At 42.3% G+C, this 17,918-nt stretch overlaps 1 protein-coding gene across 3 annotated transcripts; it reads left to right on the top strand.

Annotated features, from left to right (window-relative positions):
* Positions 1-1,475: 1,475 nt before the first annotated feature.
* Positions 1,476-17,385, top strand: zc3h7a (zinc finger CCCH-type containing 7A). Of its 3 annotated transcripts, none has more exons than XM_069148759.1 (23): positions 1,477-1,667; positions 2,982-3,088; positions 5,914-5,953; positions 6,159-6,362; positions 8,436-8,594; positions 9,107-9,187; positions 9,430-9,483; positions 9,561-9,600; positions 9,694-10,019; positions 10,123-10,375; positions 11,087-11,115; positions 11,224-11,368; positions 11,481-11,639; positions 11,927-12,132; positions 13,419-13,519; positions 13,807-13,988; positions 14,161-14,234; positions 14,756-14,892; positions 14,988-15,093; positions 15,207-15,315; positions 15,440-15,573; positions 16,416-16,579; positions 16,659-17,385. In XM_069148759.1, the coding sequence occupies exons 2-23, from the start codon at positions 3,021-3,023 to the stop codon at positions 16,846-16,848; spliced, it is 2,961 nt and encodes a 986-aa protein (XP_069004860.1). In that variant the 5' UTR covers positions 1,477-1,667; positions 2,982-3,020; the 3' UTR covers positions 16,849-17,385. The 3 variants fall into 3 exon arrangements, with proteins under 3 accessions (XP_069004862.1, XP_069004860.1, XP_069004861.1); XM_069148760.1 differs by having other exon boundaries at positions 14,759-14,892; XM_069148761.1 differs by lacking the exon at positions 9,107-9,187 and having other exon boundaries at positions 1,476-1,667.
* The last annotated feature ends 533 nt before the right edge of the window (positions 17,386-17,918 follow it).

Genomic DNA, 17,918 nt, shown 5'->3' on the forward strand with positions numbered 1-17,918 from the left:
CGAAGATATCTGAAGATCTACAGCATGTTTACTACTTTTATAAACCTACTCCTGAAACAAACATGACAACAGAATACATTATGGAAGAGAGGGTTTGAAAAAATTGTCAGTGCTTATCCTGCTTCTGACACCAGCACCAACACCAATGCTAGTATTACTAATACTGATAATAGTGTAGAAGCAATAAAATAATATGCAACATTTTATTACTGTCTTTTTCTCCTTGTATTTGTGTTCCACAAAAATACAAACACATTTAACATTGAAACTTTCTCCGAAACCGTGAAACACACCGTCCTTAGTTTACAGATTATCATGTCCTCTTTCTTTTACATAACTACACTATTCAGTGTTATAAAGCAGCATTTGTGTGTTTATGCCACCCAAGGCATCATGTTCAATGTTAGGTCAGAAAAACCTTTTAACTTTTTTTTTTTTTTTTCCATTTAAGTCATTTTGATCATTTAATGTCCTTTAGTCTAAAACTCTAGGTCCAGTATAGTAAAGTATGTGGCTAATAATTATGTATGTAGCTAATAATTAATAAGGGTACGTTCCTCTAGTTGAATGGAAAATTACCAGGAAACAAACAATGAAGAGGAAGATTTGCAGGAGAGTTGACAATTTTCATCATTTCAAAATGTCTTTGGTAGTTGTGAAGAACTGACAATTTTCAATTTGACAATTTTTGAGTCCCCAGTATTGGAGTTCAAAGTTTCCATTTAAATACATTGGGAGATGTGCTTTGGAAGTTGTCATAAATCAAACCAAATCAAATAAAAACATATTTATCATCTTCATCTTTGCAGCACAAAGGTGGAAAGTTTTTATCTCCAGCAAAAACAATCAAAACATATCACAAAAATAATTTTGGATGATTTGAAAATAATTCAAGACCAATTGAAGTAGCAAAGTGCCAGGAACATGTATTATAAATCATGGCAATTTACTGTCACATTTCACTTTTACTCAAATTTTTTCATTTGATAATAATAACAGCATATAAATACCTTCAAATCGCTCTGAACATAGCTATGCATTGTCTACCTCTGTAGCTAATTTACCAAGCATCTCAGCCAGAATTAAAGGGTATAATGAGTACAGTATGAACTTCAGCTTGATGTAGCAGTTCTCTATCACTTACCTGAAAAAAAAAGCACAAAACTACATTAAGCAGCTCAAAGGGGAAGGCCTAAACATTGTGACAAGTGAATCGAGCAGAACTGCAGGAATATAACAAGATAAATCACACATGAAATGTATTAACTAAAAAAAAAAAAAAAAAAAATAATAATAATATGAATTTATTTTGATGAAGTTTTAGAATCTATTTATTTCTCACGTGACCAACATATTTCCAAAACTACCGTGGCGAAAGTCCAACAGAAGTTGCATCGTTACTTTCACGTGTCAGGTTGCAATGTCCTTCCACCGCCCCGCGGCGGCGCTGCGGTCAACGCTGACGCCGCCTGACGTCACAGCAGCAGAAGAAGAAGAAGAAGCAAAGGGCGGCCTTCAGCGGCACAAGCACATTTAGCCCAAGCTTGTTCTAGCTAAAACGAAAAAAAATATATATATATATATATATATATTAAAAAAAAAAGAATCACTTTCCCTCCTTTTTACACAACCGGAGTTAGGTTTGTTTGGAATAAAGACCCATTCATGTAAGTGTGCACAGAAATTACTCTTTTTCGTAATGTCTACGTAATTTATTCGGTCTCGGTCTCGGGAGCTAAAACATCTTCCGCTTCGCTATTGTTTGCGTTAAGGGAACTAGTTTAACTTGGACGTGCCGACGCTTTGTTAGGTTCAGTCTACTTCCTAGAAAAAAAACTTAATAACCCCGGTGGGGGAGAGAAAAAAAAAAAAAACAACAACAAAAAAAGAAGCCGTGTTTTATCGGTTAAATTGTGTTTTTCATCCGGTGGCTATTAAAACTGTTCACGGTAGAAATCGCTAACGAGAAGTAATAAACGCGATGGTCCCCCCCCCCCCGGCCGCGGGGAACACACGTGTCCGATGCCCATTATCGGACATCTCCATGAACCGCTTCCTCTCTTTTTTTTTTTTTTTTAAACTGAATTTATCGGACGTCTGCGGAAGCAACAAACAAATGTTCCCCCCTCCAAAAAAAATAAATAAATAAAAGTTTAATTTGGGCTTGGTAGAAGACCAGTCGGCACAGAAAAGCTAACGTCGCTGTCATCCCGACTCCACAGATCTTCTTCCGATTACCAACCGGGTTTTTTTTTTTTTTTTTTTTTTTAATAAATGTAAAAGTGGACATTTTCATAACGACAACAACAGGTATCGGAGATTATAATATTGTGTGACCAGCCGGGGTTTGGCGTTTTTTTTTTTTTTTTTTTTTTTTAATGCGCTTTGACGTGCAATCGTTAGTTATACCGGACCATAAACATTATATGCGTCGGTATTAATTATGTGGCACTCGTGGTTAATAGCCTGTTGTTAATGCTCGAGTGAATTCTTTTAAAGTTTGGTTAAAAAAAAAAAAAAAACGACACAAGAAAGCAGAAATATTTTGGCAGCGAGCTGCTGTCCGATAATGGAACTCTCGCGCGCGTACGTCAAGTTGGAAACATTTCCCCCAGAAGAGGCTTTAATAACCGCTCATGTTTAGAGATAATAGTTGTTTTTTAAAAGTCTAACGTTTGTCATACCGACCGGCGAAACAATCGTTTTGTTTTAACGACACACACAAAAAAAAAATGTCAAAGCCTCCATTTCCGGAACTGCACGTTTCGTCACGAATAAATGCGGAAGCTGCAACCAGAAAGAAACTCCTGAAGAATTCCAGTTAATTTGAGGAACAGGAACTGTCGAGTCAACCAGTGGGACACGCTGCTGACGTTGACTGATGATAACACAGACGTTTTTGTTTTTGACGTCACCGCTGTTGTTGGTGTTTCATTGGAACTTTTTTCACCAGTTTAATAATAATATTGTACTTGTTTCAGGTGCTGACTGAGGAGAAAAAAAAAAAAGGCTACGCAAACATGTCCGGAGCGTGTCAGGACAGAAGAAGCCGCTGGCAGGAGATCCAGAAAGGCCTCCAGTTCATTCAGTAAGTCTTATCTGAAAGTAAGGGGGGGGGAGATTTGAAATGTGTATTGAACTTTTACACCCATGTTTGTTTGTTGTCCTGACCGACTAATCAATGAGTCAATCAACAGAAAATGAACCTCACAACATAACATTGATGGACTAGATATCGTCTTAGATCTTGCATATTGTAATATCGTGTTACGGTAGAAGTTTGGTCTCATACTGGTTTTTAAGGCTGCATTACCGTAAGATGATATAATTTTCTAAACTCTCCAGACTGTTCTTGCTGCTCTTGTTACTGGCCTCTACCCACTTAGTCGGAGCAACCGCATTACGGATGATTATCACAAATCTTACGCAACATCAATATCAAGCACGATTTTGACGCTCCTTAATGTCACACGGGGCAGTAAACTGACTCTGTTTTTGGGGATTTGGGGCTGTTGGTTGGACAAAACAAGCAATTTAAAGACTGGTAGAAATGATCTTTTCTTCTCTTTTTTTTTTTTAAACCCTCTCATATCTGTGCGACAGTAGGAATATTGGTTTTGTGCCATTCACAGTACCAAGTGTCAGTCATGTGTAGGTCAGGAGTCATCGGTTTCTTCACCTCATACGACCCGTTATGGCAGCACAGAGGCAGGTGTGTGTGGGTGGGGGGGGTTTGCATGTATTTTAATGACTGTGAATAAGACTCCTGAATAACATGTGATGACATGTGTCTTCCTTGGGACCTAAACAGCTTATGATGCAGTGCTTGACACTTCTACTTCAGTTACTCTCATGAGAACACGCGGCTTATCGAGACCCTTGATTTTTTAATAAATCTACATCGCATCAGACTCCGAAGGCCTCTCCCCCCCCCGCCTTTGATTTGAAATAGTACGAGTGGTGTGACGCGACCTGGTCGGTTAGTCCCCGGCGAGAAATTTCCAGAACTCCACCAGTCTAGACAATGAAAGTAATTGTTAGTTCTCCTATTAATATTAGAGTATAACTAAAACATCTGCTGGGGTTCCTTAAACTGAAAATTCTTATTAACTACAAGTGTTCGCCCGCTCATGAAAAAGTTTAAGCAGCTCTGTGGAACTGCATGACTCAGGAATGATTTACCATCATTGCATCATTCATGACCTTTTATTTTATTTTTTTTTTTTTTATCACTTCATTGCGTTTACTTCCAAATATCAGCTAAAATGTAAAGTCACAGTCCAAGATTGAAAAAGGAACAGGTAGAAGAAAAATCCTCTATTATTTTCCCTCCTTGTCGAAACAAACAAGAGGTCTACCGCAGGTGCAATGTTGCTGACACAGCTGATTGATTGATTGATTGATTGATAGATTGATTGATAGATTGATTGATAGATAGAGTGATAGATAGATAGATAGATAGACAGACAGACAGACAGACAGTCAGTCAGTCAGTCAGTCAGTCAGTTATTTTATTAATCCCACAAGGGGACATTTTTTTTTGCTACAGCAGCATTATAGGTACAGGACAGCAATAAAACAACAGTAAAATATTAAATATAAAAATGCACAGTATATACAATAAATAGAATAAAATAAAATAGAATAATTAAATAAAATTAAAACTAACTAAATTAGTTTTGGTTTCAATTTGGCATACCTGAGTTTTGTTTTCTGTGCATCGGACAGACTTTTTGGTTTGTCCACACATTGTTTCGGAGCGCGGCCTGGCAGCTTCGTGGTGTGTTTCACCTGACGTCCCGGGCCTCTCTACCCCTAAAACAAAACTGATACTTAAAATACTATGATGCATGTCATCGCTTTGTCAGGGTGTCTAAAGTTATCCACTTTAATTAGCTGCATTGTTTTAGCACATACTTTGATGTCCCTTAATGAACCTCAACACTGAAGACCGAGTGATGTTGCGATCACAAAGTGAAGACGCGTTAAAGGAATTCGACTCAACCTGTGGCTGTTTATTTGAAGTGTAATGAGTTGGTGGGCAGTTGAGCAAGCTGCTGGCTGTTGTCTGTCTGTCTGGTAAGGCTGTGATATCCAGACAGCTTTATGCTCCAGCTGTTTTCGCCATCTGTTGTAAGCAGGCACGCCTCGGTTAAAGTGTGACCATCTGAAATGTAGCTCTCTCGCAGCTCCCGTGTGCAAAACAGGAAATACAACTCGACATGCCAGGCGGCAGCTAAACAAAACCACGTTTTCAACAAACTCTTCCATCAATATTGGCGCTACCTTTGAGGTATACTGTCAGTTTTGAGTGCAACAAGTCGTCTGACCCGCTTAGCATTGCGTCCTGTGAGTGATGATTGCTGAGGATATTAATTGTAGTTCGCTGTCACCACGTAGACGTGGACAATTTACTTTGTTGTACTGAACGTCTCGGCCAATAATCGATATCATATCAGTCATGTGGAGACCTGGCACTTATTATCACGTCGTTTAACTGGACACACTAATCACATGCGTAATAGCAGTCTTTTTTTTGTTGTTGTTGAACTGGATTTTTGGAGGGTTGTTCACAGAGTGTCGTTTCTGCTGACTTGTTTGAACTGAACAACTGCACACACAGCAACCTCTTCAAACCAATGACATACACAAACCACAACCCTACACACCTTCCTGGCCCCGCGGCTTAGACTCAAGTCTGTGTTTTTATTATTGGAAGTCCGAAACAAGATATTCTGCAGAAATAAATAAATTAGTTGCTGTCAAAGGCCACGAGCTGTGAATCCTTTGCTGAACTGTAGTTAAGGTTGTTATTTCTCACTTGAATGTGTTATTTTTTTTAATTTTATTTATTTTATTTTTTTTTACAGCTTTGAAGGTTTCTAACGTCTTTTTTTTTTTTTTTGCTTTTAGATCAACCCTTCCATTTCCTGGAAGTCAAGAGCAGTATGAGGTAAGCTTCTATGTAAGTTGAATGTGGGTGTATTTCAGCTTTCATACTCTGCCCACACTTGCACTATTAGTTCAGCTAATTTCCGGGTCTTGGACCGGGTCGCATGAACCTTGTCATCTCCTGTTTCCCAAATAAAGGTCATCTCTACTTTTGTGCATCGTTTAGTTTTTTTTTTTTAATTTGTCTCTTTTTTTTTTATTGCCAGGTGTTCATAAAGGACCTCGTGTGGAATCTGTTCGGAGAAGGAAATGACGTGTTTAAAGAAGGGGAATGGACTAAATCTATTGAGATGTACACTGAAGCATTGAGTATAGCCGACTACGCCGACTCGGAAGAAATCTGTGTTCCAACAGGTTTACTGGAAAAATTGTACGCAAATCGAGCAGCGGCGTACCTAAATATCGTTCCGGTAAGTAGCCAGTCAAACTACTCACCATTTCCTTCTCCCTTTGTTTTGACACGTCACACACCCAGCTGTCCAAAAAACCCCCAAAAAACAGAAACAAAATGTTTGAATACAATCTGAATTAAATTCATAAATATGACTTCAGTTTCAATAGCACAGCTCCGTCTTCTACCACTTTCCTATTTGCCATTTCTCAAATATTCCCAAAACTTGTTGTGTTCTGCTGCTTCAGGCCCGGGAGGCAGCGTTTAACCATAACCTTGTTTTCTTGGCACATGTCCTTGACATATTTCCTAATGAATGCATATTAGTTCAGGGAAAGGCCATTAATGAACCAAAATAATTCAACAAAATTGACTTGCGGGACTTAATTGACATTGTGTCTCTGCGCTCTGATTCGTCAATCGCGATTCTCCTGCCCACCGTTCCTGAGTAGTTCTGGAGGGCGTAAATGTGTCCTCGGAATAGATCTTAGTCACCACACAAGCACACTGCATTTCCAGTTTGACTGTGTTATTCAGCCAGAGGACAGGCAGGTTAATATGACCTGATGGGGTGGGTGCAGCTGACTTTGATAACAAGATCGCTTTTGTTATTTCTTTCAACGAAACCACCCTGCACACATTATAGGATGCGTATTGTGGTAAAGGAAACGCTGGTTGTGGTGTTGAATGATGCTCGTTTTATCCTCTCGTCTGTAACAACACATCACAGGAGAGTTTAAGTTGTTGTGCTCAGGACTGTTGAAGCTAACAAACCGGGCTATGGTTCGCATTTTAAAACTAATTCATTGAAATGTAACTAAAGGAGAAGTGTAACAGTTTAGGAAACATGCTTATCTGCCTTTTTTTTTTTTTTTGTCCAGTGTCAAGTCTGTCTGTACACTGAACACCTACAGACCACAGGCAGTTAACTTATATCAGCACAAAGACCTTACACATGGGAAAATGGCTTGTCTGACTCTTAATAAAAATCCACATACAGTAAATCTAAAGCACACTAATTTGCATGCTATAAGTCATCTGGAAAATCCATGTAAAAAAACCAGTTTGAAAAAAAAAAATGTGGATTTAATCAGGGTTATTTGCAAGACTGTTTCTAGGCAGTGCACAACCTCTTCTCGGAGTTTCTGCTGATTGCCTGGCAACCTCAAGGTGACCAGACCCTATAAAACCATCGCTGTGAGCATCTGCAAACAAAGACCTTTTATCTAACTCCAGAACACGAAGCAAAAACAACGTATTTTCCCAAACACTTCTCTTAAAGCGACAGAGTGCTGTTGCTCTTTGTTTGTTGCTCGTACCGATGTTTCCCACGGGTCGTGGTGGCGTGCGCCCCGATGTGCGTGCGGAGACTCACGCAGATTTTAAGGGGAGGGTGTAAACCAGGATATTTTCTGTCGCCGCACTTTGGAAATATTCCCTAACGGCCTCAGCTGCAGAGTATTGGTAGACGCCAGCGAAGCCGGCTGCGCTCAGGGAAGCCTCAACCCTCCACTCCGTAACTGCCGGGCTCACAAATAAGACGGGGCGTGTGGCCAAAAATGATAATAAATAAGTTGTTCTAATGTAACATTTTGTAGAAACAGAGTGATCTGTCCCACGTCTGGGAAACGCCGCTTGTCCAAACCACGTTACTTTCGAGCCTCTTACTACGCAGAAGCATTCTAATCTGAAATCAGTGACAATATATGCATTGTTCATTTCTATAAATACGCCATAACTTACTGATGACCCGATGTTTCCGTCAAGATCAAATCTGCGCATTACTCTCTCTGAAAATGAGTTCGAGAAACTTGGCTCCAAATCGAGAGAAACGTCCGTTTGGGGATAACGTCTGCTTTCAGATGAACATCCTGTCCCTCTTTCCTGTCGGGTGTTTCTGCACCGAGTAACGTTCGCAACGGCGAAAACCACCGCCGCCTTTTCAGGGAAGTCGCAGCCACCGGTGGATAAAACGGTGGACGCTCGACTCGCTGAGCGCGCAAAGCCAATTTCGGATCAAAGGAAGGTTTCTTTGTTTTGTGAGCAAGTACAGCTGCCCCTAACTGTGCAACGTGTGGGTTTTCTTTCGTAGGGGCTGTACGACCAAGCACTAGAAGACTGTGAAAAGGCTCTCCAGTTGAACGAGGGGAACAACAGGGCGCTGTACAGAAAAGCAAAAGCCTTGAAAGAGATGGGGAGACATCAGGAAGCCTATGAGGCCGTTGCCAAATGTTCTCTAGCAGTGCCTCAGGTAAGGTGGAACTTGTCTCCCCCTTCTGCCAGCGAGAGCGGATTACAAAAACACTTTGTCGACAGGCGCTCGCGTCAGAACTGTTGCGGGTGCAAAACGGTGGATAAAATGTTTTCAGTGTCGCAACAACAATCAGAATTTGATCCCCGTGATTCGATCGCATTTGGGAAGTCGGAAAGAGCCGCTACAATTTAATCGTTTTTTTTTTTGTTTTGTTTTTTTATCCGATCAAAGTTAAGGTATTTCTATAACCGAAAGTTAGCTTCCTCCGCTCTGCTCGTAGAGCAAGCCCGGTATGTCACCCGGCCAGCGCGGGAATGTCACGCCAGACACCCACATTTAAAAGCTCTGCATACTGTCAGACACGTCAGGAGGCCTGCAAATAGTAGAATACCCGAGATTCTCAAATATTCGGATCAGTGGATTTTCCACAATTTGAACACAATGGAAATGCACAAAGATCAAAGGCAGCGACGGTCTGCTGACTCGGTGTGTTTGTGTTGTTTCTTCAGGATTCCAGTGTCACACAGCTGACTCAGGACCTTGCCAAAATTTTGGGATTGAAAATCCGTAAAGCCTATATAAGGAGTAAGGTGTGTAATTGTCCCCGGAATTCCTAGAAAGTCTCACCATTTCCTTTCTCCAAGAAATAATTACACATGATACGGTTAATGTCTTAAGTTTAAATTTAGTTGGTTTTTTTGTGTGGTTTTTTTTTTTTAAATAGACGGGTTTTTTTCTGCCAATGAGTTGATGGATGTCCAAAACCTATATATATATATATAAAAAAGAAAAAGTCATGTACAGAAGGTTATTTCTTCTTTCGTTTTAACAGCCTGCCTTGAATGTTTTGCGAGGATCAAGTTATCAAGATGCATCGTGTGAAAAAGTAAGCAACACAACATGAAGTCTGTATCCGTGCTCTCTCACGAAATACCGTGGTCACTAAGGATTCTTTGTTTTCAGTTTTCTCTTGGCTCGTCTTCAGTTGAAGATATAGAAATTGGTGAGTTTTGGATCTTTTGGGAAGCTTCGGTTTTGTAAAAGGGAGGCAGGACAAAAGTCACTTATCTTGTTTTTGTCCCTCTGTTTTTGTTAGAAGTGCCTCAGTTGACCCAGGATAACAGTGCTCTGGCTCCGGGCCCGTCTCCAATCCAGCCTGCGGTGATTGAAGCGGTCGTGGATGAAATTCCTCCAAACAACTGTGTCTCTTCCGTGACCCCGTCCGAGCCCCCCGGCTTCGAGTCTGTCCCTCTGTCGGTGTCCGCGTCCACGTCGGTCCCTCTCCCCGCGCTCACTTTTGTAAACGGGTGCCGAACCAGCAAGCCTTGCCCGATCCTCGAAACCAGTCAAGATTTCGACGCCGACATCATCGGGGACGACCTCGATGATCTACTGGACCAAGCCGGCCCCGAATCAGCCATGGTGAGCGAGCGGACGCGACCGCGGGGGACTCGGCGACGAATCGAATGTGACAATGTGTGGACGTCTGAACGGAGGTGTGACTCGTCTTTGTCTCTTCCGTCAGGTTATTCGCACGGTGAAGGGGCCTCTTCCTTTGCCGACCAGTATTGCCTCGGGCAGTTCCATGTCGAGTCCATTCCTGATGCCATCTCACATCAGCCCGTTCCTCCACAGCGGGTCCCAGCAGTGCACTGTAACTCTGCCGCCTTTGTATCACAAGTCAGGGTCAAGTGCGTATTTTGGTATGGACACTTTTGACTCTCTGGCTCCGCCACTGGACTCCCTGGATAGTCTCACAATATCGGACTATAAAACGGGTATGTCGCTTCCACCTTCCCGGCGTTGTCATCAGGGCTGGGTACTGAGCTTCGAAACCTTTACGGCACTTAAGCTGACATAAAAAGTCCTCATTCCGTACCAAACTGTTCCACCTGAACTGCAGCGATCGTTTTCATTTTTAAAAACGCAGAGCTTTTGCTTTGTCCACGTCTTGACTAAATCTCACCAGCGAGCCTCAACGTTAAGCACACATAGGCTCTACTCGGGCAACTTGCCCACGAGGATAAAAAAAAAAAAAAAAAAAAAATCACTCGCTTTCAACTTGTGCAGATGTTGTATTAGAAACATCTTATTTCACTATTCTCAAACACATCGTTGTCTTTACAGTAGACTGAAGGCTCTGCTCGCGTCTTCCAATAAGCACATGGAGGCGTTTAGGGATAACTGGCAAATTGTTACATTCAGGAATAGCTCGCGTATGAGGTGTTAAGGGGACGGCTGCGAAGACGATAAACCACCCGAGTTACATTCTCCCGTCTCTAAACTGCATGAAAAGTAAAGGTGTGTGCTGTAATCTTCATGCAATTTTCTTTTTCTTAAAATGGGTTTCATGAAATTGGCATTGAACTAAACATCGGCATTGAAGTCAAGATATAGGTACAAAAACAAATCTTTGAACGATACCCGGCCCGTATTACTTCATCAGTACCAAACTGAATAAGCGCTGATATTTGTCCTCCTCCTTTCAGATTTTGTTCCGAGTCCGTTCATTCCGCAGGTAATTACAGTTCATCAATATTGACGAGACAAAATCAGTTTAGAGTTGGTTACAGGCTTATACGGTGTCGTATGTCCTTTTTATTTATTTGTTTCTTTTTTAACACAGCTCAACAATAATGAAACCCCCATGGGGATGGCTGTTGGGATGCCCGATGTGAAGGGCCTCCCGGCCGCTGTGGATCTAGCGAAGAACCCCTTAGCTGAAACGCACGAATTCAAACAAGCCTGCTCGATGTGCTACGTCAAAACTGGTAAGGAAAATGTGACTGTCCACTTTTCTGCCTTTCGTCTTTCGGGAAGATGAGTTGGCGTTTGGTGTAACACGTTTCTTCTTCTTTTTTTTCTTTTTTTTTACATTCGCAGGGCCTGGAGTGTTGGATTACACACTTCATACTGAAGATCATAAATGTAAAAAGGATGTATTACTCGGCAGACTCAAGCATTCGCCAGACAAAACGTGGAAGCTCATTCGACCCAGACCGACAAAAACCCAATATGTTGGACCTTATTACATTTGCAAAGGTGATTTTTTTTTTGTTGTTGTTGAATTTCCTCCATTGTTCTTAGTAGGAATTTATTTAAGTCTTCAAAAGAATGTAGCTAATTCTGATTTTAAAGATTACAAAGTCAAGTCCTCAAGCGTGTTTAAATTTTCCTCACGACTACCTCTTTTGATGTATTTTTTTTTTCCAAATTTTAAACATGACCAGAGAAGCATTTATAACACTCGTACTCTTGCTTTTGTTGCACTCGCAAGTCATGTCTGCATCAAGAGGCTGGTATTAAAATGTGGCCTGGCCTGTTTCCAGAGGTGGCTGTTGGGAAAGAGTGCATGTACCCCGGCCACTGCACGTTTGCCTACTGCCAGGAAGAGATTGACGTTTGGACTCTGGAGCGGAAAGGCTTCATCTCCAGAGAACTGCTCTTCGATCCTTTTGGGACGAGCTCCAACGTCAGGTTGACCGTCCCCAAGATCTTACAGGAGCATCACGGGATATTCATGTTTCTCTGCGGGGTGAGTATTTCCGAGGCCGCGGTCGACGCGGCAGTCCGGCCGCGCACACCGTCAGCTTCACCGACTCGGCCCGCGGCGAGCTCGGGCGGTTTTTTGAATCTGCCGCGTTGGGACGTCGCACCTCTTCACCCCGAGAAGCTCGGCGCTTGTTTTGGCCGCGCGTCTGGGATGGTTGTCCCGCTGAACGATGAAACGCGACTTTTGATTCATTTGGCTGATTCCGAGCGCACGGAGCGCTCCCCATCTGCCTCCGCATTCATCCGGTTGCTTCTGTCAGCGGTGTAATTATCAATCAATGCCAGCGTGCCGCTTCCATTGGCAGCCGTAGAGGCGCGAACCGCCGCCGTGTTCGACAGCTCAGGTGGCGCTCTTCCTTTTTTTTTTTTTTTTTTTTTTTTTTTTTTGTCGCTACACCCTTTCCCTCTTCCACAGCTCTGCCGGTTTATTTGATATATTATTGTGAACCGGACCTTCCAGTGAATCGGTCACACGATTTTGAAGCCAAGTGTGCAATTACTTCTGAGCCGTCGTTATTTGGACACCGCGTGTTAAAAGGGCGACGCCTGACACCGTTTTGTTTTCAAAAATGAACGCATGCCGACTGAAATTACAGCTGAGACCCGGTATTTAATGCAGTATTCATCATTTTTATTTCATAATTCTACGTGCTGAAGCGAAGAGCCCGAAGAACGAAGAAGAAAAGTAGCTGTGCGTGTACTTACTGCTTGAACTGTAATGTCGGCGGTGAAGCAGCAGGAAGTCGGTGCGGTCGATGACGGTGGCGCTTTTAACAGAACAAAACAAAAAAACGACAAAAAAAGACGTCCCACCTTCAAGAGATCACACAATTTACAACAAATGAGCCACATCATTTATGAGCAATTATACAACACAATTAGAAAGTAAGGCGATAAATATTAAGTTATTAATGTGACAAATGAAATGCAAGATACACGTTTTGTCGTTACTTTAAATTTTTTTTCTTATGAAATCATTTTCTTTTTGCCTTTTTTCTCGTCTGTGTTTTAGTCTTCGTGTGCGTCGTGATCGGAAAGTCGGTCAGGACAACAGTTATTTTACACTCGAAATAGAATTGATTGATTTACGGCAGTGCAACAATTTATTTTGCATTTTCAGTTTACGTAAATGTTTCCTCCTCTATTGTTGATTTACTGCTCATCATAACAAAACCTACTCTCGTGGCAGAACTTCTAATGTGACTCCATAGAGATTGTGATAAACCTGCAGTATTTCTGTAGTTCAAAAGCTGTTTGTTTGTCCTGCAGGTGTGCTTTGACCACAAACCCAGAATAATCAGCAAAACCAACAAAGATGACTCTTCACTCTGTTCTCATCCTGTGACAAAGCATGACTTTGAGGATCATAAGTAAGTGACACGGCAGCTCACAACTCTGAAACCACCGTGTGCTTCAGTCCTTGGAAAAAGCACATTTACCTAAACAGTATTTATCGCCACGTGGGATCACATATTCTGGGAGGAATCTGGAGAGAAAAGTCGTATTATTCGCTCGGGGCAATTTGGGCAGACAACTTGACACAAAATACAAATATGTAACAATAAAAACAGAAAGATTAATACAAAAATGACACGGACAGATTAGAGATTAAGAGCGCAATTAAAATCCTGAGTGTTGTACCTGTTGTGTGTTTTAGGTGCCTGGTCCACATTTTGAAGGAGAACACCGTTCGGTATTCCAAAATCCGACCCCTGAGTCCTCAGTGCCAGCTGGATCTTTGTCGCCATGAAGTCCGCTACGGCTGCGTGAGGGAGGACGACTGCTTCTACGCCCACAGCCTCATCGAGCTGAAGGTCTGGATGATGCAGCACGAGCTCGGTGAGAACGGTCTATGAAAACAACACGGCAGCCGAGCGCCACCGATATCTGGAATATCCTCCGAAATGCTCTTTTCTCTCCCACGACGACGACGACCGTTGGGTGTAAACGGCAGATTTTGAAGCACGTTTTATTCATTTTTTTTTATTTTTTTATTCTGTGTCATATACAGGTATTACTCATGAAAGTATTGTTCAAGAGGCCAAGAAGTTTTGGAACGCCACAGCTTCGTTGCAGGGAGTGCAGGTAAAAGGGACATTACGGCTCAATGATTTCACACTTTTCCATTTTTTTTTATTTTTTTATTTTTTTCATATTTTTACAGCAATACAATCTGTATTTCTGCACAAAACATATATATATATATATAGATCTATATAAATAGATCTATATATATAGATATATCTATAGATATATATAGATCTAGATATATCTATATCTATATATATCTATCTATATCTATCTATAGATCTATCTATAGATCTATTGATAGATCTATCTAGATGTATAGATCTATATAGATATAGATATATATAGATTTTTTTATTTAAAAAAAAAAATCCATTTCATTTGCTTCAGCCTGGATCGAGGCTGACTAGTTGCATATGCCATCAGTGTAACGTTACATTTTGCAGCATGAATATCTGATCAAAGTCGGCGCTCCGCCAGCGGCCTCGCGTACTCTCCTTTAATCTGCTCCGGTCGTGTCACCGTTGCCGATTTGTATTCACGCCGTGTTTTTAAACAAGCGCTTCCAATCTCCTCAGCAGCTTTCCATCCCACAAAGGAGGTTCGGCCCCCCAAACCTGAAGATGATGTTTGTTTGTGGTCAGTGCTGGAGAAACGGCCAACTCAGCGAAGCTGACAAAAACAAGAAGTATTGCTCAGCCAAGGCGAGACACACGTAAGTACGGAGATATCCGAGTACGGTATTTAAAAAAAAAAAATAAATAAATAACGAGCCAATTACATAACCACTAATCTGCCTTTGTGTCTCAGGTGGGCGAAAGACAGACGGGTGGTGCTCGTAAGTTCCCATGAAAGAAAAAAGTGGACGACAGTAAGATCACTTCCGACCAAAAAACCCATCCCGTCTCAGTTTGAGGTTCGAGTCCCAACATTTTACCCTCCAAAAAAAAAAGAAAAAAAAAAAAATATATATATATCCTCCTGTGTATCTGATGAAAATGTATTTCTTTTTTCTTTTGTGTCTGTTAGATTTGCATGCATGTGACGGCTGGCAAGAAGTGTCAGTACATCGGGAATTGCACATTTGCTCATAGTGTTGAAGAAAGAGACCTTTGGACGTACATGAAGGAAAACAACAGTGAGTTCGGTCGAGGAGATTGGCTCTCTTCCTCGGTAGAATTGAATTGGCGCGCGCGTGTGTGTGTGTTTGTTTGTTTGTTTGTTTGTTTGTTGCAGCCCAGTCACTTTAACCCCTCATTTAGTTCCAGATATGGATCAGCTCTACGAGCAGTGGCTGCAGTCTCTGAAGCCGGGCTGGGGCGACGAGACGTCCAACAACTCGGTCAGGGAGAACGGCAAACAGATCCACATGCCGACGGACTACGCCGAGGAAGTGGTGAGTTCCACGAGCCGGCGGACGCGACACGCCGTCTTGGCTTATGTGTAAACCGGTTGGCGGAGGGAGTTTATGCTGAGCTACGATTAAGAGCCAGCAGCTCGACTTTGGCCGCACGCGGCACGAAGCTGCGAAATGAGCTTGGCGGTTTTGTTTTCCGTTTGGGATGTTTTAACGCCGTCGCGCGAGAGCAGCGTCCTTAACGACGGCGGCGTATCGCTTCTGTAGGTCATTTATAGTTGTCGGCATCTGTTGAGTAGTTCGAGCTGCTGATACGCGATGGTTCAAATAAAAACTCAAAACATTTTAATGGGATAAAAGGTGCGGTCAAAAAGTTCCGAGATGACCTTCAACAACCAAAAATCTGGCCGGCGTCCCGGTCCGTGTAATCCCCCCCCCTCTCCCCCCCCCCCCCCCCCCCCCCCCCGTGCAGTGAAGCACCGCTCTCGGCGCAGCTTACGGGAAGTCTCCTTCTCCCAAAGTGCGTCACACACCGTCTACAATCCAGAGATTGAAATTTGTTGTCAAAATGGCGACGTCTTGAATTCGACTTCATTTCGGGGGAACTAAATCCAGCGACGGGGGTGGGGGGGCGGAGGGGAGAGATGCACGACGCACCAGAGGTCACGAGAACACGTTCGACTCGACTGTCGATCAAGTCGCAAAACTAAATGAGTGAGAGCGCTCGTTCCCTTCTGCTCCACGCACAGCGGGGACCGTCTCGGACCTTTTGATCGCACCTCATATTGTTTTAATGACATGTTGTTGGTTGTTTTTTTTTGACCCGAGTGATTAAAATAAACGTCAATCAATCTGTACGGGTGCATTTTCGGTTTTCGCAGGCAGGCAATCATTGTTGGCTGTGCGGCAAGAACTGCAACAGCGAGAAGCAGTGGCAGCAGCACATCACCTCAGAAAAACACAAAGACAGAGTTTTCAACTCTGAGGACGATCAAAACTGCTGGCAGTATCGATTTCCCACGGGCACTTTCAAAGTTTGCGAGAGGTAAGGTGGTCGGACGCGGCGCACGGTCCTCGTCCAGGCGCTCTGCGATTGGTTGACGTTTGATCTTGTGCTTCGACAGATTCCTCAAAGGCACGTGCATAGAGGATGACTTGTGTAAGCTGGCGCACGGGGAGCAGGAGCTAAAGGAGTGGATGGAGCGCAGGGAATTCCTTTTGATGAAACTTGCCAAAGCCAGAAAAGACCATCTTATAGCACCCAATGACAATGACTTTGGAAAATACAGTTTTCTGCTTAAAGACATTAAATAAATATGACGACAGTACTCGCGCCTACTTAACAAATGATGCAGTATTCAGACAGTCTCGAGCAAGGTTGTCGTTGAGGGCCTCTGACGTGCGCAGGAAGTAGCCTGATCACAGCAATGATTTTAAAAAAGGAGGGACATTCAGGACCGGGCCCCTCTGATCGGTGGCTGGTTGTCTGTGATCAGAACCACGGCAGTGTTGACATTAAACAGCAGACACTGAGTGAGAGACACTTGAAAGCTTTGCTATGCACCATTCAGTAGACCGCCTGGAAATGGTGAGGAAAATGGCATGTAAACGTTGATCAGAGAGACGTGTTCAGATACTTACAGTTGACCTAAACAAAGTGATTTCTTTCCACGAGCAATTTTGTTATATGTTAATGACCTTTTAAGTACGGAAGACTTAAATTCAGAGTTCAGTTGACATTCGTTTCCTTTAAATCAGTCAGCACAGGTCATTTTCACTTTCCATTTATCTAATAGTGTTACCAGTGTAATGGGCACCAAACCAAATAAAGTTTCTTTTTTTTAATCTGTACTGAAACTGCTGTGTTTCCTGAAGTGTTCATCTGTGACCGACTGCTTAAGAGCCTCGTGTCGTCTTTGCAGAAAAGTATTTCGGGTATCCAAATGCCCCCAAAAATGTCACCCCGCTACCCGTTTGTGGGGAATGAATCTCTTTTTTTTTTTTTTCTAAATATTTTATAGATTGATCGCTAAAGTGATAGGCAGAAAATTGTCAACTACTTTGATGATACATTTATCATGAAGACATTTTTTTTTTTTTATGGAAAAGAAAATGCTATAATTCTCTGATTGCAGCTTTATAACAGATTTTTCTGGTTCCTTTAATCCCCCGGATAATAAACTGGTGATGTTTTGGTTTTGAACTGTTGGTCGGGACAAAACGAGACGTTTTAAGCTGCACTTTGGGACTCCGATTGACCTTTCTCACCGTGTTTGGACATTTTAAAGAACAAGCAACTAATCAATCATGAAAATAATGGTTGCAGCCCTATTCTTTTATCCACTGTAGTTCAATCTATAACCCTGGTTCATATTTTAAAAGCC

The sequence above is a fragment of the Embiotoca jacksoni genome, unplaced genomic scaffold (assembly GCF_022577435.1).
Source record: "Embiotoca jacksoni isolate LCO1_2020_lvr unplaced genomic scaffold, fEmbJac1.0.p SCAF_15, whole genome shotgun sequence".
NCBI classification, from domain to species: domain Eukaryota; kingdom Metazoa; phylum Chordata; class Actinopteri; family Embiotocidae; genus Embiotoca; species Embiotoca jacksoni.

Coding starts and splice junctions, on each gene's coding strand:
- zc3h7a (XM_069148759.1), top strand. CDS start 3,021: ATGTCCGGAGCGTGTCAGGACAGAAGAAGCCGCTGGCAGGAGATCCAG. Junction 9,484..9,560: donor AAGATGCATCGTGTGAAAAA/GTAAGCAACACA, acceptor CTTTGTTTTCAG/TTTTCTCTTGGCTCGTCTTC. Junction 14,235..14,755: donor CTTCGTTGCAGGGAGTGCAG/GTAAAAGGGACA, acceptor CAATCTCCTCAG/CAGCTTTCCATCCCACAAAG.